This window comes from Haemorhous mexicanus, chromosome 11 (assembly GCF_027477595.1).
Source record: "Haemorhous mexicanus isolate bHaeMex1 chromosome 11, bHaeMex1.pri, whole genome shotgun sequence".
Classification (NCBI taxonomy): Eukaryota; Metazoa; Chordata; class Aves; order Passeriformes; family Fringillidae; genus Haemorhous; species Haemorhous mexicanus.
The window spans coordinates 940,412-966,279 of NC_082351.1; the positions used below are offsets into that span (position 1 = coordinate 940,412).

The following is a 25,868-nucleotide window of genomic DNA, read 5'->3' on the forward strand; positions in this document are numbered from 1 at the left end:
TGCTGTCTTGCTTTTGTTTGGGTAACACTCCCAAAGGCAGTCCTCTTCATATAGTAAATAAAGTCTTGCAGTGAACCATGTAAAAACATATGTGTGTTCTGTGTGTTTTGGTTATTATTGTACAGAAATTCAGAATGGATGTCCATCAGGCTGACACCCTGGGGACAGTTTGTCTCCCTGGAGCAGGTGTATTAGAGACAAATTTTTAGCATGAAAAGAGGTTCTGGAGCTGAAGATCCAGCATTGTTTCCAAGCACTGGTTCCTCGGGCCCAATGTGCCATTGCATGCTCTTGGCAGCTGAGGCAGACAAATAATTTTTAATGGATAATATATTGGACTATGTTCTTAAAATAGTTGGTACTTTCTGGATTACTCAGTTCTCCAGGATATCCTTGATTGATGAGGAATGTCAGCCCCTTTCATTCTGAAAATGAGTCCTTCTTAGACCATTAAAAAGCATTAATTGCTTCATCAACTTAAGCTCTTTTTGACTTATAGAAGCTTGTAAGAAAAGGCAAGAAAAGCAAACTTGCGTGATGTTAGTCATACAGTATTTCTGCAAAGACATAAGTTTTCCTTAATTTGGTATTTTGGTATATATATGGCATGGGATCACAAGCACATTAATTATTAATGGAGGTAGATATAGTGAATATTCTATTGGTCTATCTTACATTTACATTAGCTTTCATAGAATTTTGCTTTACTAACAACTATTCTGTTAGTCAATTTCTTTGATAAAAGGTTGTGCTTTAAACATGACTAATTAACACCATCTGTATGTTACAGGTGATCTGTGCAAAATGCTCTGAGTTTAAGCCACTTGCAGATAACAGCCGCCACAATCGAGTGTGTAAAGAGTGTTTCCTGCAGCTCCCAGCAAGCCCCTGCAGCCCTGGGGTGGAAGCAGTTTGGGAACAGAAGAAAAGACTAGCTGCAGAGGTACAGTCTTTGGCTAAGAAACTTTGTGAGACTCTTTTTTTAGTGCATTTAGCAAAGGCTAATCAAATTAGTTTTCTTTTCTGCCCACCACGGTATTTAATCCTCCGACCTATAAATTTCATTGAACACGCCTGCAGCTCTTTGTAGATGGTGAGCATTCATCATAGGATGCTGTTCACACAGGGGTGCAGACAGGCTTGGCAGCTAAGCTTCAGCTCCCAAACTTACAAAAAAAAGGAAAACCCTCTGACTTCTTTTTATTATGGTATATTTCCAATCTTGAACTGTGCACAGTAACTTTTCAAAAAATAATATCTGGTTTTTTGTTTTTAATTCCACGTAGCAACTCTGTTGCTTGGGGGCTTTGACAGCTTTGTACCTAAACACATCCAAGATTTCAGCAATAGGTTGGGTAAAGCCACAGGTCCTCCTTGGCCTGAGCTGCCAGGTCTGCAGAGTGCAGAAAAAGTTCTGGATCTGGAAGCTGACCCCATCAAAACCTATTAGATATTGCCCTCTGAGGCAGAAGGTTGGAATGAGATGGTCTTTACAGTCCCCTCTGACCCCAAATATTCTGTGATTCTGTGATATATGCTCCAGCTGTGACTACAGATGATGAGCTCTTTATGGGTGCCAATACAGTCTCATGACAAACTTTGCAGCACTGTTTCAGTAGGAAAAGTTGCAGGTGCAAACAGGGAAGAGAGAGCCCTGTTGATCTGAAAAGCAGAGAGGCAAACCAGTGAAATGGGACCCATGGCTTTACTTCAGAAAGCAGATTACAACAAAAAGCTGTAAAAACTCAAGGAAAAGTGTCATTTTCCCCTCCTCTACTCAGGCTGCTAGTTTTTTTGTTAAATCTTCAAAGGATAAGGTAAAATGCAAGAAAGCCAGTATATAGAAAGAAAAGATCAGTGTGGTTTTTTCTTTCCCTTCTATTTACATTAAACTTTCTTAACAAGCTTAGTAGAAGCTGAAGAGATTGCCACTTACTAATATTATTAGCAGCTGCCAGAAATCTTTGGAAGGCTTCTGTGCAAATCCTAATGCAAACAGGAATTTTGATTTTCTTTGCTTTCTGTGAGAGCACAACAATTTCTTCCAATTATTTTTTGCACTCTGATTTGGTTCCACCATGCACAAGAGGTTCTGTTAATAAACGCTTTGCATTAATTTGAAGTCATCTCCCAGCCTACTTTGCTAAGCAAGAAATGAGGTGCATCATCTTAATTACCATTTTCAATTTACTGGGTGGAAGTTGAATTTAGCTTCATGTCTGCTGGGAATGGTGGTTTAGCCTCTGCCTCTGTTACATGGAATTATGCTATTTCTTAATTGTATATAATACTTATTAATTTCTTATTTGGCTATGGCCTACCCAACATTTGCCCTCAAGTGTCATTTGACTCTGCACCACTTGAGTATTTTAGATTTAATTCTAGGTATTTTGCACACTTAAACATAAATGGAAATGGCTCTGTTTTATTTTTTTCCCCATCATCCAGAAGCAAAGCATCCTTGTGGCTGAAAACAGCCTCTTCAGCAGCTACCTCCAATTCCTTGAAAAAGGGAAGACTTGGTACAAAATGTGGGTCACCATCCCCAAGAGTGAACCTCTTGTTCTGTATCTGCAAGGAAGCAGCCAGGTAAGATGGTATTCGTGAGGGCTAACACACAAAAAAAGAAAAGCATAAGTTTAAACATGTCGAGCTGAGAAATGCGTCAAAGGCTTTGGCTTGGTTTCAACAACAGAACTGAATTTCCTATTCTGGATAGGCACAAAGCCTCAGAGATTTTAGGTTACCTTATTACTGTACTTACTGCTGATACCGTTGTGAGCAAATGTTAAAGCTCATTGTTTTTTCATTCAAATTAAAAAAAAAAAAGCCGACAAAACAAGGATAATTAGGTTATGCTTTAGCTTTTTTAAAGTTTTAGACAGGTGTAGTCAAGGGTTTTATAAGCTGTCGTTAGGGAAAGCACTTTCATGTTAAATATATATAGCTGCAAAGGAGGTTGGATATTGCAATTGCTGGAGCTGCTGGTTCAAGCTTTTTTTTTTTAAACCTAGTTCTGGGTTGATGGGATAGAGGAATTTGTGAAAATGTAGATGTTCTTTGGCCTGAAAAATTATAAAACTCCTTGTCATAGCATCATAGGGTTTTATCTTTAATTGAAATACTTACATTTATAAAAGTTATTTGTCTCTAAATGTACTGTTGAAGCTAACTAGTGTTTGTGTTTGATAAAAATCAAGGGATGGAAACATCTATATCCAAACTAGAAATATCATGCTTCCTTAGCATGTCATGCTTCCTTAGCACTGAAGAACGACAATTCCCCCTATCCAGTTTTGCATTTGGCATTTGACACATTTATACACAGCTTTGTTTTATCTCCTGTGTGGGATGGAAGTAGTAATGGAACTGAATTCAGCCAGCTATTACCCTGCTGTACCTGTAGTGATAAAAAGGTTTTCTTTTTATTAGCATCTGTTTGTGGCTAGGATCAGTCAAGGAAATAAATTTTCCCTGTGATTTTATAAAGCATTTCAGAGTAAAGCTCACCCTGTATCTGATCAACAAATACTACACCTTGTCGTTAGAGCTGTGTTCATTTTGCAGTCTGTCAGCAGGAGCACCTCTGGCTTTAAGTAAGTTTCTGTAATGTTTGAAACATAGTGCTCAAAAAGGCTTGAATTTGGAGTTTCAGCCCCCTTGGCTTCATCTGTGGTTCCAACCCCGCAATGGATAAGCCTCCAATTTGTCTTGCAGACAGCGAGCTCCCTGGTTTCCCTCCTAGTCAGTGGGACACACGTGGCTGAAATTACACATTGGAAAAGCAAACAGCCTCAGACAAGGCACTAAAACAAAGGCAACAAATCCAATCTTTGACTTTCTCTGGAGCCAGGGTCTGGAGAAAGGAACAACGCTTCCAAAAGCCAAGCAGAGAGAACAGCTTCACCCACAGAACTTTTCAACTGATGTGCAAGCTGTGCCTCAGCCAAAGGCCAGTCCAAGCCCTGCATCCACAGAAAGCAAGCCAGATTGTCTCACACTTGGGCAGGGAGAGTGGAAATAGAGGGAGAGAAGTTTACATTCTTTGGCCTTCCTCACACAGAAAAAACGTGTGTCATCTAAGAGGTGGTGAGGGGAGAAGTTGAGAGGAAGCAACACCCCTTACACAGTATGATTGAGAATTTCTCCTGCTGCTCAACTGCTTGTTGCAGTACAGCACAAATAATAATTCATGGACATAAATCACCTGCATTCAGTGCAAACTCAGTGATGCTTGATTCTGCAGGCCCCACGTGACAGTCATGCAAAGCCACAGATGGAAGCCGGGGGAACTCCTCTGCTTCAGTTGTTGTGTACTTTGTCCACGTCCTGCCAAATTTGATCTTGAGCCTTTGCTGATATTATTAGTAAGATCTTACTTTTTAGGAGAAAAGGGTGCCTTTGGCACTGATTGTCAATTTTATGACAGTTTAAATTTAAAGGTTAGTGCCCTCAACTATTTCAGGGGTGAGAGAATTCTCCCAATAAAGTATCAAGAAAGCAAAAGAACAAGGTTATTTATCTTACATTCCAAAACCAGCATTTACTGTCAGGAATGAGACTATAAACAACAAAAGTTACTCCTTTCTTCAAGGGCCTGCCACTCCCATTTGTATACTTCACTTTGCATCCAACTGCAAGAAAAAATTAGGAAGTCCTATTTCTTGATATTAATCCAACATTCTTGTTAATCCTGGTTTACATAGGATACACTAAACTTCTGAGAAAAATCTCTTCCAGAGCTTCATTACTGGTGTCTGAATGTTTGGAATCAGCTGGAAGCCACTCATATGCTTAAATATTCTTTTTCCAGGCATAGTTCTGTTTTGCATAACCACCTTTCTGGATCTCATAGACCTCTTTAGACCTGCAAAGAAGCATTTCAGTGCCTGAGATGTGTCTTTTGCCAACAATAGTATAAAACTCTTGAAGCACAGAGTAAAGCATGACTGTAGAAGTTTGAAAGTTGGGGGATTATTGTTAAGAAGAACAGAAAGAATAGCTGCCTCTTGGGAAGAAGAAGCAAACCAAGCTGAATCTGGAGCTTTGAATACAGTGAAAGCTTCTTTCTCTGAACCCCTGGCCCTCATGTGAAAGAATGAATGCTAGTGCAGGTAGAAACATGACTCGTGGATCTAAAATAGCAAGAAAACTGCTCTTTTTACCCTTTTGTTCCAGGAGAATGAATTAATCCCCTGAGAGTTCACAGTTCAAGTCTTGCATAAGACTTTAAGCATGAGGTTTCCCAGCTTATTAAGTTTGGGAATCATACTAATTTGATTTGTCGTCAAATGGAGTCACAATTTGTACAGTTGTTTGTTGTGCTTATCTCAGTGAAATTATAGGAGTTTACTTCTAAGCAAAGACCACTTCAAGTGTGAGGAGCAGCAGTTTTAAGATAAATTAGTCTTTTCAAGGGCTCCACCGGGACCTTCTGCCCCCACTTGCCTTGTAAAATGCACAGCTACTTGCAGAGCTTTGACATGAACTTATCTGAGTGAGATGTGCAAAGGCTTCCAGGATACCTGGAAAAGTAATGGATTTTGAAGAAATATGAAGGGTAAAACTAGTATAGCTAGAGCTATACTAGTATATTAGTTATATTTAAGTATATATCAGATATATAGCTATATTTATGTATCTATCAGATCAAGCTTGATCCAAGAGAAAATTTTGCTTTATAAAGAAGAGATATTTTTCATTCATCATGTAAACATGATTTACTTTTAGAAAATAAGGGAGTAGCTGAGTTTGAAATTGACCTCAGGGTTTTTTGAGAAGTTTTTTTTTTTTTCTGCTTGCCTGTTTATCCTGTTCAGTAGAAACTTTACCTGGCCCTGCACTAAACTCTGTATGCCCTTTTTTGGCTCTGAAGATCACAGGATTCTCTCAATGACTTGTGTAAGGTTGGGGTTAGATCATGAGTGGATAAAGAGTAGAGTTTGGGTAGAAAAAACCATGGATTTTCTAAGCTCACTCGGAAGTAGGAGGGGGAAAATGCCATTGGTGGGTCATTGTTGTCCAAAAGGGATTATACACTGCAAAGAACTGTGCAGTTCCAGAGGCATGTCTGTATGCAGGGGTGCCTGAAACTGAACTGCCTGTGTGGTGGCACTGAGTAGCACTGCCTGTGTGGTGGCACTGAATCTTAAACCCTGGGTGTTGCAATGGCTGTAACAAAACAATAAATACATGCTGCTCTAATGACCTAGATAAATAACCCATTTGTGTTGTGCTGCTGAGAGTCAGGATGAGTGCACAGTGCTTGTGATTGCTGACAGTACTACACATCCACTAAATTTTTATCTATCACTCACTCACTATCTCAGGAAAATTATTGTAATCAGCCCTAAAGTGAAGCTCTTTCAGCACTGGGTATTTTGATTTGATGAAATACCAGTATCTTGCAGTCGTACTATGTTGCATGCAGAAATATTTTTTTTTAAATACATCCCAACCAGCCAAATCCTGTAGGCTCTTAAAACCAAAACATGTATTTCATCTTTCTTATAAGGTCTGCAAATCCTACTTGCATGCTCAGTATAAGGCTGGAATTCCTCATGGGTGCATAATAGCTGCTGGATTTGCTGGGCAGCTGGTAGGAGGGAAGGGCTATGGACATCCACGGATGCTGCTGGTCCCAAAGAAAAGTCTGGATTGGGGGTGGGGTATTCCTCAAGGGCAAGTGCTCTAACTTTACCTCTCAGTAGTACAGCTTTTCAGAGATAATGTAAATCCCTTCCTTTTGGATCAGGCAGGTACAGACAAAGTGTCAAGGGCAGCATATTAAGGGAGGATGCAACACCAAAGCAGACTGCTTAATTTGCCTGTGTCTGCACATGTTGGGTAGGTGCAACACATACAATTCAAACATCAGTTTGCTCTTACAGTGCACTTTGTGGCTACAAATAACATAATTTGTCATTGTCATGGGCAACCTACAATTTTCCATTTGACAAGTCTAAATGTCTACTCTTCCAAACCAAGACCAGTGAAACAGGCATGGTTGAGCATGCATGTGCTCTTGTGCATTTGTGTTCATCAGTCTCATGTTTGCTTGCTTGAGCAGTGCCACGTGTGCAGGTGCTGCTCTGTACATGCCAGTTCTTCTGCATGGGCAAGACCTTCCTGTTTTTAAGGATGTGGCTGTGGTTTCAGGGAATAGAAACTGTGCTGCATTTAGGACAACTAGTTACACTCAAATGGGAACTGAGTGTAACTTTAGTGTTTAGCCTAAAGCTGCCTTAAATCTTGTTGAACAGTGCTTGGTCTTCAAGCAGTTGGACTCTGACATTTTTGCATGACAATAACAAGCAATAGATGAATAAATCAAGAAGCCTGTATTGATAAAGTGTATTAATAAACTGTGATACTTTTTTTACTGTATTTCTTGCCAATTTAGTTAATGTATGTGTCTGCATTAATGTGAGCAGTTTTGGTACTTGAATTACTTTAGACAAAGTGTGAGAAAAGTAGGCATCTATTTTGGCCATTGTTCTCAGAGTTTTGGTCCTCTTCCAGATTTACCAAGTTATCTGCATTTGGTGTGGGCTGACAAAAGAATGACTGCCAGCTCTCTGTGGGATGCTTCGTTAGCTTTGGTATGGGGCTGCAACACAAGCAGCTGCTACAGAAGGTGACAGCTTTGTACAGATGCTTGATGCCTGTGTGATTCAGACTTCAGTTTGGGAACTCATCTTTAGAAACACTTTGCTGGGAGCAGTTGAAGAGGTTGCTTGGCCATGGCTCACCTTGCCTTGCTAAAATATGTCTTTCTCGAGAGCTTAGGAGAGGAGTTGGTTGATGCTCAAGATGTGACTGAGAGCTGTATTGCTCCTTAGATCTGTGAGTCAATTTGGCTTTGAAAGGATGATCAAGAATTTGAGCACTGGCTTTCTTGACATCTCTCAAAAGCATCATAAATTACTGAAAATCAAAAATTGTCTTTTCTTTCAAAGACTTTTCCCTTGCCCTTTAGTTGCCTTGGTATCTCGCAGGGTCCAGCTTTGCTTAATTGCTTCCTATTAACCAATCCTACAAAATATCCCATGATGTTCAAAAGGGACAACATCAAACTCTTCTAGGCTGGCTCCCATTGCCTGTACCTAATGCAGAGGAAGTTTTGTAAAAGACACACACATAAGTTACATGAAATTTTATGAAAATTCCTGACCATATTTACTGTGAAAGAAAATCAGTGAAGTAAGAATAAAGCACCACTAATTCATTGCTTTTTGCTGGTTTAAGCTGAGCAGTCGGTACTGCCTTGTCCCCGCTTCCTTTGTTGCAGTGCTGAACAAGGAGCCTGGGACTGCATCTGTGTGCTTCCTGCAGTGTGTGCCTGCTGGCTCCATGCAGTGTAACCAACCTCCCACCTCAAACTGCATCTGGTCCTGAATCCTTACATTTGTTTTCTCTCCTTTAGGATGGACGAAGCCCACGTCCAATCCCTCTGCCTGGCTATGAAGTCAGTTTACCAGGTTCTGGTGAGAAGTTTGATCTGAAGCACGTTTTTAAGCTTTGCCAGTCCCATCAAACTCTCTATTTTAGTGCAGAAGATGAAGAGATGCAGATGAAATGGATGGAAATTCTCACCAAAGCTGCCAAAGGAGAGACTGAGGATACAGCTGAAGGGCTCAGCAATCCATAGAGCAAGTTTCATTTCATTTCTTTCCTACATGCTATAAACCATCACTTGAATTTGGTATTCATGGCACTTTGGAATCTATATAGCTTTATATTTTTATGTGTCTGCATAGGAAGTCCAGTGGTTTCTCACCTTTTATTGTATATTTTTCAAGTACAGTAGTTACCTGCCATATATTATGTTAAAGAAAGAAATAGTTATAGTTGTTGGTGGTGTCAATGCTGGTTTTAAAACAAAAGGCAAGGAGCAAAGTATTAATTTTAACAAAGGTAATGGAAAATCATCAGTCTTGTTTCCTAAATGTATATTTTCCAGTCCTTTTGATTGCTGTTGAGTGCAGGATGTGTATATTCTGTGATTAGTTCTATAAATGCTGCCTTTTAAGTTAAATGTTGTAAAGGCTTGTGCTGGCCACTGACATTCCATTCTCTGCCTCGCCCTCCTGGTAAGGTCTTTGTGATGTGTGAGCAATGTACTGAGTATTTTCCTGTTGCTAAAACCATGTCTTTGCTGTTTAGAGATGAGCTGTTCAAATGACAAATAGTGTAGAAGGGACTTCTAAAAATGACTGCAAATGGTGCAGAACAGAACATTAAGAAGTCTCATTGATTTTAAGCATTAATTATATTGATTGCTTTCTTCTGGAAACAATACCTTCCTCCCTTCTATTGGAACCCATTTTGATGTAAGTGAACAAACATTTTATACTGCAAACTGGGTTATAATCAATAAACAAAAACATTTTTAGTACATACCATACAAAAAGGTGACTTTTTTGTTGTATTGGTTAATTTAAGTGGCCTAGATTTTATTTATATAATTTGTAAATAATGTTTCATAAGTATTTTAAGAATTTTTAAAAGACCTCAGCGAATTAGCAGGATTTAGTACATAGTATAAGAGTTATTTGTATGAACCAAATTTGTAATTGATTTTCCCTGTTCACCTGTTTTTGTCTTATTTTCAAACATAAATGCTTACCTATTTAAATAAAAATTCCTGCAGTTAACTCCTGAGCCAGATTTCCAAGGCACAGCAAAGTTTAGGTCAACATTTAATATAGGTTAAAAAAAAAAATTATAAAAGTCTAAAATAAACAAACAAAAAAAGGCATGTCTGTTCCTAGTCATAGTAAGCATGTAGTATTGATCAAAATGAAATAAAATCTGTCACAGTACTGTATTTTTAAATGGTTTGGTTTAACTTTTTTTCCTCTTCAGCCTTCTACATTTTCTGATATTGATAGAGAGGAAGAAATGCTCCATACAGACAGAGGTTTTTAGGATTGTTGCAAATTAGTGATCTGCATCAGTGAGTATTTTTTGGACCTACAGAAAAGGACTTATCCTTGTTTGGGGTTTGGTATATTTTTTACATTGGTGAATAAATCATATATCTGAAGTCCATGATGATAAAAAATTAGAGGCCAGGTATTTGATTATCTACTGGCAAATTTTCTTGAGACTTGAATCTTTCTTCCCTATCCACCCTCTCCCAAGAGTCCACCTCTCCCAGTGTGTGTTATTTCTTCTCCCAAGCTTCCTTGAAAATGTAATGATGTAGAGTGCTTAAAAATTTACTCATTTTGTAACATTTCTGGTTTGGAGGTGGGGTGTTTGTTTACAATGTGCTAACATTCTATCATTCTATGATTTTAAGCAAATCAAGGGAAATGTGCATAGTGAGCACATTAACAAACCAACGTGCAGTAATGCAAGAGCAAAACACCCTCAGAGAACAGCCCCAGACAACAGAAAGCTGTTGTAGGAGAGTCTCTCTCGGTCGGCATTGATGGACCAGCACGAGGTCCCAGAATACAGTGCTGCTTTGAAATCACAATCCAGCTCTGAGAAATCACCACACATCTCTGAAGGCTTGTCCTAAATTTACAGCAGGATCTAATCTCATCCAGATCAAAGGCTGGAGGGTTAGGACCTTTGTTTCGTTCTCCTTCCTCATCTTCTCTCCTTTGGAAGGAAGCAGGATGTCACAAAGCTAAAGAAATAGGTGTTGCTGACAGTATTTGTCATAAAAGCTGTTCTGCTGTGTTTGGGAGCTGCTTCTGTGTAGAGGGTTAGCACAGGGATTAAGCATCCCATAAATACTACATATGCCTTCGTATTAGTGCATAAATAAGATTTAAGCCACTAAGAGCCCCTTTCTAGCTCTGCATAGAGCTGAATTATATATGCTGACCATGATAAGACCAGAGAAAAAAAATTAAATATGGCAGCAGCAGTTAAGTTCAACCAGGGGACTGAATTTTGATTAAGTGGGGATTAAAAGTACAATACCCATAGCTGCAGTGTCCTGACATCAGCACATTTCACAAAAGATGCCAAAATCTCACAATAAGCCTTGTCTGTCCATGAGGGATGAGGCCTGCGGAGCTGCATCAACAAATCTTCTCCACTTTGCTTCTTGCAACCATGAAGTAAAACCCATCAGGTCTTTCTGACTCTGCGTGTCAGGTCAAGGCACCAGACCCTACCTGCCTCGTTGACAAAACATTCCTGCTCTGAGCATGGCTGGAGCAGAATTAAACCAAGCTGTGGGGCTCTGGGCTCTCAGGCACTGCAGGATGCCAAAGTTCTGCTGTGTTTGGGAGCTAAACCTCACAAATCTTGAGAGAGCTTTCTTAGTCCTTCCTGTCAACAGTTGGATAAACCTTTCCTTTGCTTCTCCAGGAGCTGCTGTCTCTCTCCAAGGTGCCCATCATCTCTTGCCTGAATTAAACTGATGTCTGTCATTTTTTCCTGCAATTTTCCTGCAATCACAGATTAAGGGTTTGAACAACCCTGGATTTCTTTCAGGAAGATTTCATTAACAAATCAATTAGCTGTATTTAATCTCATTCCCACAAATTTTTCATTCTGAGTGTTTACTTATTAATTTTCCTATTAAAATGTGGTATTATGCTTTCAGAAAGAAGAGCAAAAATACAAAGAACTGGCAAGGGAAAAAGGCAGTGACAGAGCAGACAGAGGGGGCCAGTCTCCAATTATTTATTTCCTTCCTAGAGGTGGGATGCATGTTGGTGGGTGGCTTATTTTGCAGGTGGTGAGAAAGTGAGGTGATCAGGATGAGGAATGACATTGATGAGGATGAGGAACAACTTGGGGAGACACAGCATTCCAGAAATTATCTGGATCCAGTTGATTCACCTACATCATCTCCACCTACATATGAGCCTTTGGTACTGTACAAGCAATACCTGAGCTCAACTGCTGTCATCTTTGAGCTTAGACAAGCCTAACTGTCTACACCAAGACTACACAAAATCAAAAAAATCAGTTAAGAGGTTTTATTTGAAATCAATATCTCCATTCAAAATAATGAAGAAGGAAGTTGTGGTTTTGCTAAATTATGTATGACCTTTTAATATCTCTGGTCCCAAATTGTTCATGGTTATCTAAATGATCGGGGTATCGTGTCCAGGGTCCATCGGGGCAAAGTCAGCATGGACAAATCTACTGAGAAACAGGAAAACTGGGAAATGGATGGTCCTTACCTGCTATGTCTGCTGCAGACCATCAGCACCAGGGAATCTGGGCCAGGTTTTCACAGAGGCAAATGGGACTGATCCATTCAGATGGACTATTTATTATTCACGTTATTATCTTATAAAAAAGGCTAGATTTCAGTGTACTCATTTGGTTTACTCATCTTCCATTCTCTGTTGGCTGTGATGGGTTACACAGAGTTCATTGACTGAGGGTTTAGGAGAACTAGTGCCACCATACCAATGCCTGGTTGTGATCAAATAAGGGTTTTTGCTAAATCATAGAATCACACTATCATTTGGATCGGAAGGGACTTTAGATCATCCAGTTCCATGTCCTACCATGGGCAGGGACATCTTCTACCATCCCAGGGTGCTCCAAGCCCCAGTGTCCAACCTGGCCTTGGACTCTCCAGGTATAGGGCAACCACAGATTCTCTTGGCATCCTGTGCCTGGGTGTCACCACCCTCACAAGGAATAATTGATTTATCTCTTAAATCTGAACCCCATGATTCCTGACGAGGTGAGCACAATCATATACATGTATGTAAAACTGCTTCTAAAGATGATGCAAGGGAGGGAATGTGAATCCCAGATATTTTTTCTGTTTTCATGGATTTCCTTGTCACTGATAGATGCTCACAGCTACTTGAGAGAAAGATGACAAAGCTGTGAGTTTCTTGTTTGATGCTGAAGCTGCTCAGAGAGATAAAATACAATAGAGCAGTGAAAATGAGGGATATGTATTATGTCCATTATAAGCATCTTCAGAGATGGAACAAAGTAATCACTGTGCTGGAGCACACCGGGACTGTATGTATGTCCTTCTCCAACAGTGATGTGGAGATGAGGCTTGTGGATTTGGGAGGTGAGCATCTGTACCTGACAAGAGCACAGAGCACACAGCTTAGCCAGGTGAGGAACCTGTCTCCAAAGCAGATGTGAAGGAACATGTATGGATGTGTGTCTGCCAGCTGCCCAATGCTCAGAGATATCCCAAGCTAAAGATGGTACCTGGCCTTTAATAACCCCTTAGAGGATTTTTGACCTAGTACTTAGCTGATGATATTTTTCACTGTAAATTCTTTTTTTTTTTTTTTTTTAATATCCACAATATCTTGTGCCAAAGAATTCTGTACCTAAACCCCACCTTGGCTGGAAAATTTCTTCCCTTTTTTGAAGCTGTCATGCTGGCATCTTCCAGGTCTGGCCTGAGAAGCAGCACTGAACAGCTTCCCTGTAACCTTCCTCAGGACCCTGAGGTTGCACAGAACTCTCCTGGGTCTTCCCAGGTGTCTCTTTCCATAGCTAAAGAGTCTGTTTCGTTGTTCGTTGCTGGGTAGTTCTGACCACATTTGTTTGCCCTCCTTGAGTCTCCTTTCTTTGGCCACAGGACATGAGGTGGGTCAAGGGCAGATGCTAGGGCAGGGAATTTTTTTTCTCACATTTCTGTCCCAGACTGTTTATATCTGTGGCAAAGAATACTTGAATATTTTCTCTTTTCAGCATCTTGTGCCATTTTGACTGTCTTGAACAACAGTGATGTGCCAGGGCTTTGCTGGTGGGCAATACTTTGCTTGTTCAGTTCCTTAAGCCAGCTCGAAGAAGAAATACTAACCAATATCAGTTCAGTCTGTTTTGAAGTTGATGCTGGACATGTACATGCATATCCTTCAATCACTGCCCTTTGCTAAATGAGCAAACTGACAATGTTGCAGAGCATCTGTGCAATTATAGTTGAATACACTACTTTGTGACAAATCCATTATGTGAATTGAAAAGTGCAAAAGGTTAAAATAAAAATTGCTTAATAGAATTGCAACAATATAGTATTTGCCGGGATCCCTGTGGCAGGGAGGAATGATGAGAGGACTCCATCGTATCATATCATATCATATCATCATATCATATCATATCGCTAATTACTTTATTATACTGTATTATTCTATATTATATTACACCGTGTTACGTTACATCTAAACCGAATCTGCCAAGCAATCAGCTGCACACACTGCACAGAATCTCGTGACTGTCAGCCCAGAGTCCTGACACACACACACACACACACCTGGCCCTGACAGGCCAAGGAAACAAAACACCATCCCTGTGGGTAAACAATCTCCATATTGCATTCTACTTTTACATAAACACAGGCACAGCAAATGAGATTAAAATTAAGATTTTTCCTTTCTCTAAAGTTGAGAGAATGTGAAACCCAGAAATATTCTTCGGAAGAATTGTGCCTTGCTTTTCTCTGTGAAGAGAAATGTGGCAACAACACAATCCATTTAAAATTTCACAGAGGAAATGCAGAGCTGTGAAAAGCACTGAGCATCCACCATAAAATAAAATAAAATAAATCTTTATTTGCTGGAATGGACACTGGGGAGCTCCTTGGCTGGTATGAATGGATGGATTTCGTTACAGCTCTCTGTTAAATTAGCTGAGGATCCGACCATATTGATCTTTAAGCATTTCTGCTTCTTGCAAAGACTGAGATAATCAGAGATTTATAGCACAGCTTTTGCTGTCCCTAGATGCACAGGAAACAAGCAGGATGTCCGCTGCACATTTGAAGACAAGGCCCAGAAGGTTTTCATTGGTCTTGGCTTGCAAATAGTTAATGTTCTCCCTCTATGGTGAATTTCCTGCCATTTCTCCTAGCACAGAGAAAACCTGAGACTACAGTATTATTCAAATATATGCTTTTTTTTTTTTTTTTTTCTTTTCTTTTCTTTTCTTTTCTTTTCTTTTCTTTTCTTTTCTTTTCTTTTCTTTTCTTTTCTTTTCTTTTCTTTTCTTTTCTTTTCTTTTCTTTTCTTTTTCCCCTGAGAGACCGATTTTGTGTCAAACTTGGGGCAGGTTAGCAATTCTTCCCTGGTTTCTGAAGTATGCACTAGGTTTAGGATAATAATGCATTTCTGTAAGTCTGTAATGAAATTGTCACTCAGGAACAGCATACTAATGCTTTACTATGCTCCTTAGAGATTGCTGCCTTTTGCTGTTTTGAAGGGATAAAAGCAAATCTAATATGCATCTTGTGCAAGGGTCTAAAGCACTTGCTGTGTACTTTTTTCATGTGTCACATGAGCTTGAGTTATGCAGATCAGATCCCCAGGATTTGATCACATGTGCCAACTTCACCACACCAACCTTACAAAGAAAATAGTTCCTGAGCTGTGGCCCCAAGCTGAACCCACCACCTCCCTAACACCAACTAGAAACAAGGAAAACACACTGGAGTTTGCAGCAGACAAGCAGGTCATATGAATCATCTTTACACAAGCACGGCAGAGTTCTGTGCCACTGATAGCCCAGGGGAGCCACTGGAAGAGCCCAAATGGATCTGGGCATGGGCATACAGCATATCCTTGGAAGAAAGGACTCTCCAGGTCCCTGCACACAGTATTCCCTGGTACAGGACCAGGTTGGTTTCTTCCACACTGGGGAGCATCACTTCTCCCTGCTGAGAGAAGCCACACTTTATTCACACATCTATCATAGAATCACAGAATGGTTTGGGTAGGCAGTAACCTTAAAGCCCATCTCATTCCACTCCCTGTCTTGAGTGCTGTGTCCCATTCTGAGCCCCCCAATTTAGGAAGGACATGGAGGGGCTGGAGTGTGTCCAGAGAAGGGCAACAAGGCTGGTGAGGGGTCTGGAATACAAGCCCTGTGAGGAGCAGTTGAGAGGGCTGAGGTTGTTGATCCTGGAGAAGAGGAGGCTCATCAGTCCTCCTCACTCTCTACAACTCACCTTGACAGGAGGGTGCAGCCAGGTGGGGGGGGCTCTTCTCCCAGGCAATTAACATGATAAGACAACACAGCCTTAAGCTGCACCAGGGGAAGTTTAGGTTTAACATAAGGAAAAGATTCTACACAGAAAGAGTGGTTTGGCATTGGAAAGGGCTGCCCAGGAAGGTGGTGGAGTCACCATCCCTGGAGATGGTTAAGAAAAGACTGGACGTGCCACTCAGTGCCATGGTATGGTTGACAAGGTGGTGTTAGGTCATAGGTTGGACTAGGTCACCTCAAAGGTATTTCCAACCTAGTTAATCCTGTGATACTGTGAGTGAAACCTATGGCTGGGAGAGGAGGAAAAATCAGGGGGCAGAGTGAAGCCATCTCCCTGGGACAGCAGCACACCACTGATCCAGTAACAGCAACAGAACTGACAACCCACCAGATCATCTCATGTCACTTCTAAAGGTCACATATTTCTTTCAGCAATCTAATTGCTGAGCTTTTAGCTATCACACCTGTGCATATGTGATCTGACTAAACAGAAGCTGAGGCTGAGAGCTACTATTCTCCTTTTCAAGAGTTACAGAACAAGCAACAGGGTCTGCCTAAGGCTCTGAGCAGTGTAGGCAAACCCAAGAGTCACTGCCTGGGTCCGAGGGGCAGATGCTCAGCTGAGCCAGCCTCAGCTCCTGAGGCTCAGGGAAGAAGGGGGTGGCAGCAGGGCCAGGCAGGAGAGGAGAAAGGGGATCAGTTTGCTGCTGCTGGAGGGCTGGAAAGCTGCCATCACCGGGCTGGGATCTGGGAGCATGTCCCTGTTTGGGCGGGGAGCCAGGGGCAGGCAGTCCCTGCTTGGCCCCTGCAGCCATCCCAGCAACTTTGCTGGGGACTGTCACTTCAGTAGTCTTGTGCTCTTAGCATGCCTGGGGCCAACTCTAATAACTAGGATTAAAAGAAAGGCAATGTTTTAGGGCAGATTAGTGAAATCCAAGTTAAATAATCCCTAAGAAAAAGCAGGGATTTTGTCTGGCTGAGGCTGCATGGCTTCCCCTGATGCTGAAGGTGAAACCAGAGGCATTACAATTATGAAAGCACTCACCTGCAGCTAGGGAGGTGAGTGATGTTCTGGGGTGTCACACCACAGCACCACGTGTGGTGATCCAGGACATGTGGAGCAAAACCAGTGCTGTTGGGTTATACATTCCCTTACAAAGCAAATCAGAATGCTGCCATGAGGTGAGTGGAATTCAGGTGCTGCGTCTTAATTTTCTTCTGTGAGTGTCTGTAAGGAAAGATTTGACTTGCAACACACTTGTGTTCAACTTGAATTGTGTAACAGCAGCTGCAGGGGTAGTGGCTTACAGAAAAAACTACTTCTCTGTCTTTGGTATTCCTCTGGTTTCACTGGACTTGACTGGAGGAGCTTCAGTTTCTTTTTGACTTTGATTAATATTTGACATTACCAGAAATACAAACCTAATTCATAAGCTGCAGCATTTTCAAAAATGCTGGGGTTTTGCTACAACGTGACCAAGCATTGCTTTTTGAATGTGATTTAGTAGTAGAGATGGAAATAGCAGTCCCTCATATCTGCAATATTCCTGAGGCCTCCCTGACAGATAAGCTCATAGGAAAGAGTGCAATGACCAGCAGCACACTGAGCTGTCACCATTTCATGTGGGCATGATCCTGCTCTATTTGATATTTCCAGAAGAGCCTTAAGAGGTTTTTTAGTCTATTTGGGTTTCAAGTACCTTGGAATTTAATCTCTCTAATCTGCTCCTTCAGACTATTTTTTTCCTCCTAATCCCAGGTGAAAAAAATAATGAGAGGGTAAAACAAGCGAAGAGAGTGTTAATAGCTGCAGTGCTTGGTGTGGGCCCCAGACTATAGGGTCAGAACCAACATACAGAGCTTCTTCAGCAGACCCAGTTGTTCCTCCTTGCTTTCTGTGGACACACAGTGCAGACCATTAAAGGTCTTTTTTGGATCCACTGCCAGTGTCAGCAAATCAAGGATCTTGGCAAACACTGCTGAAACCCAGACTCACTGTGGTAATGCTGCAAGGGCAGTAAGTGGCAGGGGGTGACCTGGGCCAGGATGTGACAAGCACAAAATGACACACGCAGCGTGCACAAGGCACTTGGGTTTCCCCAAGTAGCCTGTGCGTGTTTGTGTGTGCCACACAGCTCCAGATAGGATGATGGATCTGGGAACCGTCCAGTGGGCTTAGTTGCAGGTCCCAGTGAAAACAAACACAACTTTGTAGACCATAAACTGAATGTACGTGAGAGATTCTGCTCCTGGAATATAACCACATACTGTGTTTGCTAGACTAGACCCATGAGAACCAGACTGAGGTATCTGAGGCTCTGCAGGCTTTCAGCACCAGCCTGGTTCCATCCAGGACTGATGGCAGGCAGTAGAGGGAGGACAGGCAGCGGGGAGTGGCATGCAGGAAGCAGGACAGGCAGCGGGCAGGTTAGGCAGGGCGGGCAGCGAGGGGCAGGCAGTCTCTGCCCGTCCCCGCCTGGCCGCTCGTGGGGCGCCGCGCGGGCTGGGGAAGAACCAAGCCAAACCCCGGGGCCGTCAGGGCACGGCCCTATCCCGGGCCCCCAAGCTCCGGCGGCGGCCCGGCTGCGTCAGCCGCGAGCGGCCCCTCCTTTCGCTCCGCTGCCCTTCCTCCCCCGCCCCGCGGGTGTCGCGGAGGGGCCGCGGGGCGGGCGCCCGGCGGGGCTCCCCGGCATGGGCCGTGCCGCGCTGCGCCCCCCGGCCCGGCCCCGGCGGAGGGCGGGCCGGGGCGAGTGCGGGTGCGGTGCACCTGCCGGGCGGCTCGGCGCGGCGGAGCTCGGCGGCCGTCGGCGGAGCCATGCCGGCCTCCAGCACACCCGGGCGGGACGCGCCGCGCACCTCCGCGCTAGGGCGGGACAGCGGCGGCCCCCGCGGATACACAGGTACGAGCGTAGTCCCGCGTCGTTCCTCACACAAGTTCCCTCCTGCGTCGCAGCAGAGGAGAGGGAGGATGTCAGCGGGGGTAGCGCCAGACCCCGGTCAGGGTGCAGGATTCCTCCCACGTAGGGATGCAGGGTGGCCGGGGCAGACCGCGGTATCCCTGGACAGAGGTGTTATATGTCCCCGGGAGGGACGCGGGAGACCCCCGCGGGGTTGCGTTACCTACCCTCTCAGCTCTGGAACCCCGCGCCGGGCAGGGGCTCCTGCCGTCCCACTCTGTGCCGCCTCCGGCCGGTCCCTGCAGCCGCGGAGCGCGGAGGGGACACTGATCCGCACCCTGAAGTTCTCGGGCACACCTCGAAACGGGTGTCCAGGAGCCGTCCCGGAGCCACCCCGGCACGGGGTGTCCCGGCGGGTCCCGGCGACCCTTGGACAGCTCTCCCGGGGCTGCGCTCGGGGCGCCGAGGGAGGTCGGTGCTGGACTGCGGCTCGGGCGGAGAGGCCGAGCACCGCCAGGGCTGCACACAGCAGCCGCACTCCAGAGCCGTCCGAGCGGCTCACCCGGGGGCTGCCGGGGCCCTGGGGCGGAGGGAGCGGGGGAGGTGTGATTGCTCCCAGAGACGAGGAACTGCGGTTCAATGATAGAAGTTTGGGGTTCAGTCGCTGGGATGGCCACGGCACAGGGGACCGAATGCGTGGGGGCAGAGGGGAGTGCTGGTTCTCAGAGACATTGCTCCTGGGTGCGTATCACCGGGCTGGGAAGGAAATTAAGATATCAGTGTTTTAATGGAATATGGTAATGCATTGAGGGGTGGAATGAGAAACCAAGCAAAGCTTTTTCCTTCTTACCTTTCTCTTCCCTGGAGTTTTGTTACTCAATTTGATTGCATAGACCATAACATCCTTTCAAAACCTCTTTGGCTTAAGTGGGTTCAATAATTTGGACGTAATGCAAGGTGATGGAGGGTCTGAGCTGGTGGGAGATGTCTGCTGCACAGGGCTGTGGCGTTGGTGGGTGTCTGGGCCTGGAGGGAGTAGAACTGTGGTCTGGACCTTCTGGCCCAGGCAGCAGGAGATGCATATTCCCAGCCAAGCCACCTCTGGAGTCTAGGACCAAGATGAGATGGAAGGATGCTGGAGCTTGGTGCAGCTGCGGTGACCTGCTGCTTGCAGGTTTCTTCCTCTTTTTTCAGATCACGGGGTAAATGGGCTTTTCCCTGGCTTCAGTGCAAGCAGAGCTGAGTGCTGCTGAAATCCAGGGACCTCCTTCTCATGTGCAGCCTGTCCTCTCATATCCTTGCAATTTATTTGGCTCATGAAGTTCTAACACACTTCATTAATGACCTGATTTTGTTGTGCCTATAGAAATTGGCAAATGTATTTTAGCTACTAGCTAAATGCTAGTAGCAATGCTTTAAATTGTATCCTGCTTGACTGTTTAATTTGAATGTAATATAGCACTTAATTTGAAAACGTGAAACAAGTTCTGGGAAATGGGCTTAGAGAATTAACTCAAACCCAAGCGTAGACCCTGTTGCTCTAGTTTGATAGTGTTGCTAATTACTGACTTTTCTCTTTTTTAAAATAATGTATATTTGACTGCTTGTATATGTTGTGTCAAAGTCTTGTGGGGCTGGGTTTGCCCACACTAAAAGGAGTTTTGAAAGTGGCGTGTCCTGTGTTACACTCAGCCTTTCTGATTCTGTGTAGGTTTATCTTGCTTTGCATAGATCTGTGGCAAAACAGTGAGGAATGCCAATCTGCCAAAAACTATTTGGTGTTCACATTAGAAATCCACCCTCAATTAATCCCTTGGATATCTAGAGACCTGGCACCTCTCAGCCATGTCTCCAGCCAGAACAAAAAAGACCATCTTTTCCAAGCCAACTACACCAAAACTGTGGAGCAGGAGTTCTCAGTAAGGTGCTAAATTGGAATATGCTGGGTCAGGGCTTGGCTGTGCTGCACTGGCTGTAGGACCGGCAGTGATGTTTGAGCACCCGCGGCTTTGCCAGACCTTAGCCAGGTGTCGGCTCTTCACCCTCTTTACCCTCTCTGCTGCTTCATGAAGCTTTTCCATGATGCAATTCCACCTTTGCAAAAAAAACCATTTGGAGCTACTGAGTCAGGTGGATGTACTGCTGACAACCCTAAGCAGTTTAGATAGCTAAAACAATGGCTGCTTGTATAATTTCAAATTAAACTCTTGTTCATCTAAATGTGACCATGTTATTTATTTGTCAATGTTTGCTGCCAATTGTTGCGCAGTATTTATACAGTATCTTTCATTGCATCATGTCCTTATTGGAGATCCTTTTGATGCTCAGTACCCCACTACATTATTTCAGACCTTGAGCAATAAGGTGATAATAAAAATTTGCACAGATAAACTCCCTCACATGTTCCTTTTGAGAGGATGAAAAAAATGTGGCAGGATTTCCATTTGAATTAACGTATGAATGAGAGAGAAATTAAAGGAAGTTCCTTAGTACAGCCCTGATGCCTGTCGTGTTTAGAGGTCTTAGAGCTTCCTGAGACACAGCTGTGAGATTCAAACACCCTGCACTTCTCCTGGTCTTGCCTTCTTTTGAAGGACTGACAGGAGGAGGGAGAACGATCCCACCCTCTAATTGGGGAGGGTCAGCAGTGTGCTTCCCTGAGGAGCTGTGGGAGCCTGGCTTACCCAGAGGGAAGGTCAGGAAATGTGTAGGGCAAGAGCATAGGGCAGGGGAAGAGCACAACAGATGTCTAGAGCTGAGAAGAAGCCTTCTGTACTGCGGCTGTTGTGTTGTCACAGCAGCATTTACAGTGTCATCGCTGTGCTGTGACAGTGTTCTGTGGACACTCATCAACCAGTGTTTGCCAGGCTCAGTAAATTCTCTGGAAAAGCCTCTGAGATTCCGGAAGGCTGAAAGTGACCTAAGCACTCTCCTGCCCTGTGGGAATTGCCATGGAGCAGGGTGCTGTCATCAGCCTGTACCACTGAGGTACTGCTGCCTCTGAAGCTGCCCAGATTATACTGGGGTCTTTTGGGTGTAACAGGAAAAAGAGAGAGGAGCACAAAGGCATATCATTATTTTTGGTCCGTATGTTGCTGAAGTGGGAGGCTCTGGCCCTCCAGTTATCCAGGGTGGTACCTTTTTTTTGCTGTGGTTCCTCTCATTCCTTATTACTCTCCTGTAGCTCTTTCAGACCAGGTAGCATATACTTCTGCCAACACAGAGATGCATTGACAAACATATCAGTGCAGTCACAGACAGAGGGACAATAAATGCAGGATCTGGCAGAAACACTGACCGGTTTTAAATTAGTAGGTTTCACTGCTGGGTTGTTGTCTGAAGTTGTGGTTCTGCCTTGTTCCTCCACTTTCCAGGGAAGGGGAGAGGTTTCATGAGGTGGGAAATGCTGCAGGCTGCAGTGAATGCTCTATTCAGACCTAGTTGTGGGAGGAATTACCTAGCAGACACCACTGAAAGAAAGGGATGGGGTCTCTTGCTTAGAAAAGATAGAGATTGCAGGTTGCTGAAGGTTAGGGCAGGACAGCATATATTGGCTCAGTTGTAGCCTGGATGTTGGTGGCCGTGGTGGGATGCAGGTACCAGGGTGGATGTACCTATGGTGTGACTTAAGCTGTCTGGTTTTTTGTTGTGAGCAACTTTATTTTTTCTGAAGTGAGTTTCCTTGGCAGTGCAGAAACTGAAATTATGTTACTAAGAAGTTACAGCTGCTCTTCCAGGATGGCAAAAACAAAGTTGTTCTTGGAAGCCAAGAGCGCTGCTGCTCTGCAGTACAGATGCATAAAATTTTATCACCTTGTCCCTGCGATCCTCAGATGTGATTCCATTTTTAGGCTGCAGAAGAAAACATGGATCCCAAATTTCCATTTCCAGAGGGCAGAAGGTGATACAACTTGGAATATATGGGCTTGTCATTTCCCCAGGGTTATTTCTCCTTTCTTGTTTACCCATGAGCTCAAAGTCAAACCTTGTATTAAGTAATGTAAAAGTGACAGTTGCAGAATGTCAGCTAATTGGTTTTATCTCCTGTACTGCAAGGAGTCAATCTGGATGGTTAGGCATTTGCACCAGGCATTGATACTGCTTTGAGGGAAGGATTTTTGTGCTTGTCATTAAAGCATTAGAACAGTACGAAATAGAGAAGGAAGAGAGCTTTTCAGTTTTCTGAGTCCTCCACAGTGCATGATTGTTCCCTGTGGTATTCTCCAATGCTTAGTCCTAGCTACTCTGAAATTACCTAGGCTAGAGAGACAGACTATTAGTATACATCTGAATTTCAGCTAGTGAATGAGGTGAGGTGAATGCTTTGGATCCAAAACATTGAAATTTAAAAAATCACAAGTCAGTCTTAAAACACAGAAGCACCCCAATGACAGTGGATAACCCAGCATTTTCTGGGTGGTGTGGTCTATTTTAAAGGGCAAAACTGCTGCCAGTTTTGCTATTCCCACTATGTCAGAGCCAGGACATCCTTGGACCTTTCCCCTGGAAAAGCAGAGCATCCCCAAGCATCACTGCTACTCTGCAGCAAAGAGATTGATAACTCTTATAGAATTGGCATGATTTTGCTTTTAATAAGCAAATAATAAGCTTTTAATAATAAATAATGATTGCCACTGACTTTTTATGTGCGCTGTAGAGTCTTGCCTTCAATATTATGATGGAGACAAGCTAACACATAGAATTGTTAGTTTTCGTCTAGGCATTTTATTGACTCTCTGTCTTTGAAATTCAGCTGCAGATGAGCAAGCATGTTATTCTAAAGAACAGTTTTGACTGGCCAAGTGGATCAGAATTGGCAGAGAGGTGATTTTGCAGTCTGCATGAATGTCTGCCTCTCGTTTGGTTGTCAGATGACAGAGAGAAATGCAAAAGTTGCAGAATGAGCAACTGCTCCCCAAAATAAATCAATTCCTGTGTCTCCCGAGGGTCTCAGGGATGGGGGTTGAGCTGGTGCCTGGATTACAAATAAGCCTTAGCAGCAGAGCAGAGCCCCTGTGGCTCAGCAGCATCTTTGGGGGGTCAGAAGCTGCTTGGGGAGGCAGCAGTCACAGCTACCTCAGCCCAGACTGGAGTGGTGGTGGCTGGTAGAAGCAGTGTTGGGGAAAGGGATGGGTTAACTGCTTGCATTTCCTCCAACAGACCTGGAAGAGATGATTCCATTGTTATTTCTGGGATGAAATAAAGCCAGTCACAATGCTGCTCGTGTATTCCAGACTCCTAACAGAGTAGCTTTGGTTGGGAATGAATTTGAGGAGAGGTCAAAATGGGGACAGAAGTTGAGTAGGGTGAAGGGATGGTGTACAAAATTCCCTGAGTGCATGTCTGGGCTGGGAACAGTGTGTAGGAGGATGATTTGGCCTGTGGGAGCTCAGAGAGATGCAAAGGGCAAGTTTTGGGGTTTGATATTTTCTGTTCAGAAGAGCAGAAATCTGTGCCTTCATGTTAAAGCAGAATTACACCCAGGAAGGTTTCTGCTTACAGCCACAGTTATTTCCAAGATCTTTGCTAGTTGATTGTGTCAAAGCAGGCATCTGGACTGGATTCAGGGGTTCTACTTTGCTCTAAGAAGTGGTGCCCTACAAAACCAGGGGCAGTTTTGCACAGGCAAGTGAGCTCTGGTGCCCATTATTCTTAATACCTGCAAAAATTTAGATTAGGACTAAGGTTTTGATTCATTTTGTGTCAGCCCAGAAGCTGAATTCTCAGGTGTAGCCCTGAGTTCCCTAGCTATGTACAAAGGAAGGGCAGGACATGGGGCTGCCGTCCTCTGCTCTGCTCTCTCAAGCTGCTTGTCACTCTGTGCATAACTCACCTGCAGTCCTTGACTTTTTAAATGGGAAAAAGCAAACACTATGCACTTGTCCCCTGTGCTTATACTGGCATTCTTGTCAGTCTTGGTGCCTTCTTGCAGCAATTCCTGTGTGCAGGAAGGCTGAAAGCAGGTGTGTTTATTGACTTGTGCTGTTAATTGTTGCTGTGCCTGAGCAGTTCCTGGCAGGATGCTGCATGGCTCTCACCCAGGAGTTTGCAGGTTGCTCTGGTAGCCGTGGCCAAGCTGCTGGCTGCATGTCCCTCTGCGTGAAGCCCAGAATAGGGAAGCCAAACTCTGTCAGGAAAAGAACCAACCAGGAGAGAAGAAAAAAAAAAAATTATAAAACCACAGAGACGGGTTTTAAATCTGGCTGTTGGTTTCTCAGTCCATGAATGACTTCCATCACCATAATATAACGCATGCTATTGCTAACTTTTTCAGACTGGTGTCTGTATTCACAGAAATTCTTGCTGACAGTTGTGGATGCTAGGTCACAGCTCTGTGGTGTGCATTTCACAGCTTAACACAGCAAACCAAGGACAGGATTAGCTTCAGATTACTCTTGGGAAAGACTTAGGGAAGCCAAAGTGGGCCAGCCAGGGGGAGGGAATGCAGGTAAGGTCTGTAGCATCCAGGCTTATTATGCTTAACAGGTTGGTTGGAAATTCCCCATGAAAAATAACAAACCTGTATTCCATCATCTGTTTTAAAACAGGAAAGTGATTTCAAAGATAAATGGTTGAAAAGTTTCTATATTCTTTACAAATCAGTTCTTTGTGGAAATGCAATTCCTATGTTTTAAGCTTTTTGGCAAAAAATTAATACATAACTGTCAAGTAGCATGCAGATCTGGTCCACCTAAAATTTCACATTGGGGGTGGATTTTTAATGACTGAAATGTTTTTTGTCCAGCTTTGGACACTTCCTCCTTGAGAACTTATTTGGTCAAGGTAGGGCAGTGCAATGTGGCCCCAGCCATCCATAGAGGTTGTGCCCAGTCTGGCAAGTGTCATGCAGAAGCAAGAGGCCACCAGCCACATCATCCAGGCACATCTGCTCTTATCAGCCCTGTTCAGTGCCCCAGCATGTGCCTGTCACTGTACACAAGCCAGATCAAAGAGTTGGTGCAGGCAGATAACCCAGAGCCAGGCAAGGCAAATATGCAGCCAGGCTGAGCTCTGTGTCCTGCAGCA

General features: G+C 43.7%; 2 protein-coding genes across 5 annotated transcripts in view; both read left to right on the plus strand.

Annotated features, from left to right (window-relative positions):
- The window catches only part of FGD3 (FYVE, RhoGEF and PH domain containing 3), a 105,175-nt gene extending 95,346 nt beyond the window's left edge, over positions 1-9,829 (plus strand). For 2 of the 3 annotated variants that reach the window (XM_059856011.1, XM_059856013.1), the window contains exons 17-19: positions 791-943; positions 2,449-2,589; positions 8,426-9,829. In XM_059856011.1, the coding sequence (XP_059711994.1) occupies positions 791-943; positions 2,449-2,589; positions 8,426-8,650 (519 nt within the window). In that variant the 3' untranslated portion in view covers positions 8,651-9,829. Of the gene's footprint in view, positions 1-790; positions 944-2,448; positions 2,590-7,521; positions 7,602-8,425 lie in introns of all 3 variants that reach the window. The other variant, XM_059856012.1, reaches the window with a different exon arrangement.
- An 8,887-nt stretch (positions 9,830-18,716) lies between these two features.
- SUSD3 (sushi domain containing 3) overlaps positions 18,717-25,868 on the plus strand; it is a 30,837-nt gene continuing 23,685 nt past the window's right edge. For both annotated transcript variants that reach the window (XM_059856014.1, XM_059856015.1), the window contains exon 1: positions 18,717-18,845. In XM_059856014.1, the coding sequence (XP_059711997.1) occupies positions 18,761-18,845 (85 nt within the window). In that variant the 5' untranslated portion in view covers positions 18,717-18,760. The remainder of the gene's footprint in view (positions 18,846-25,868) is intronic.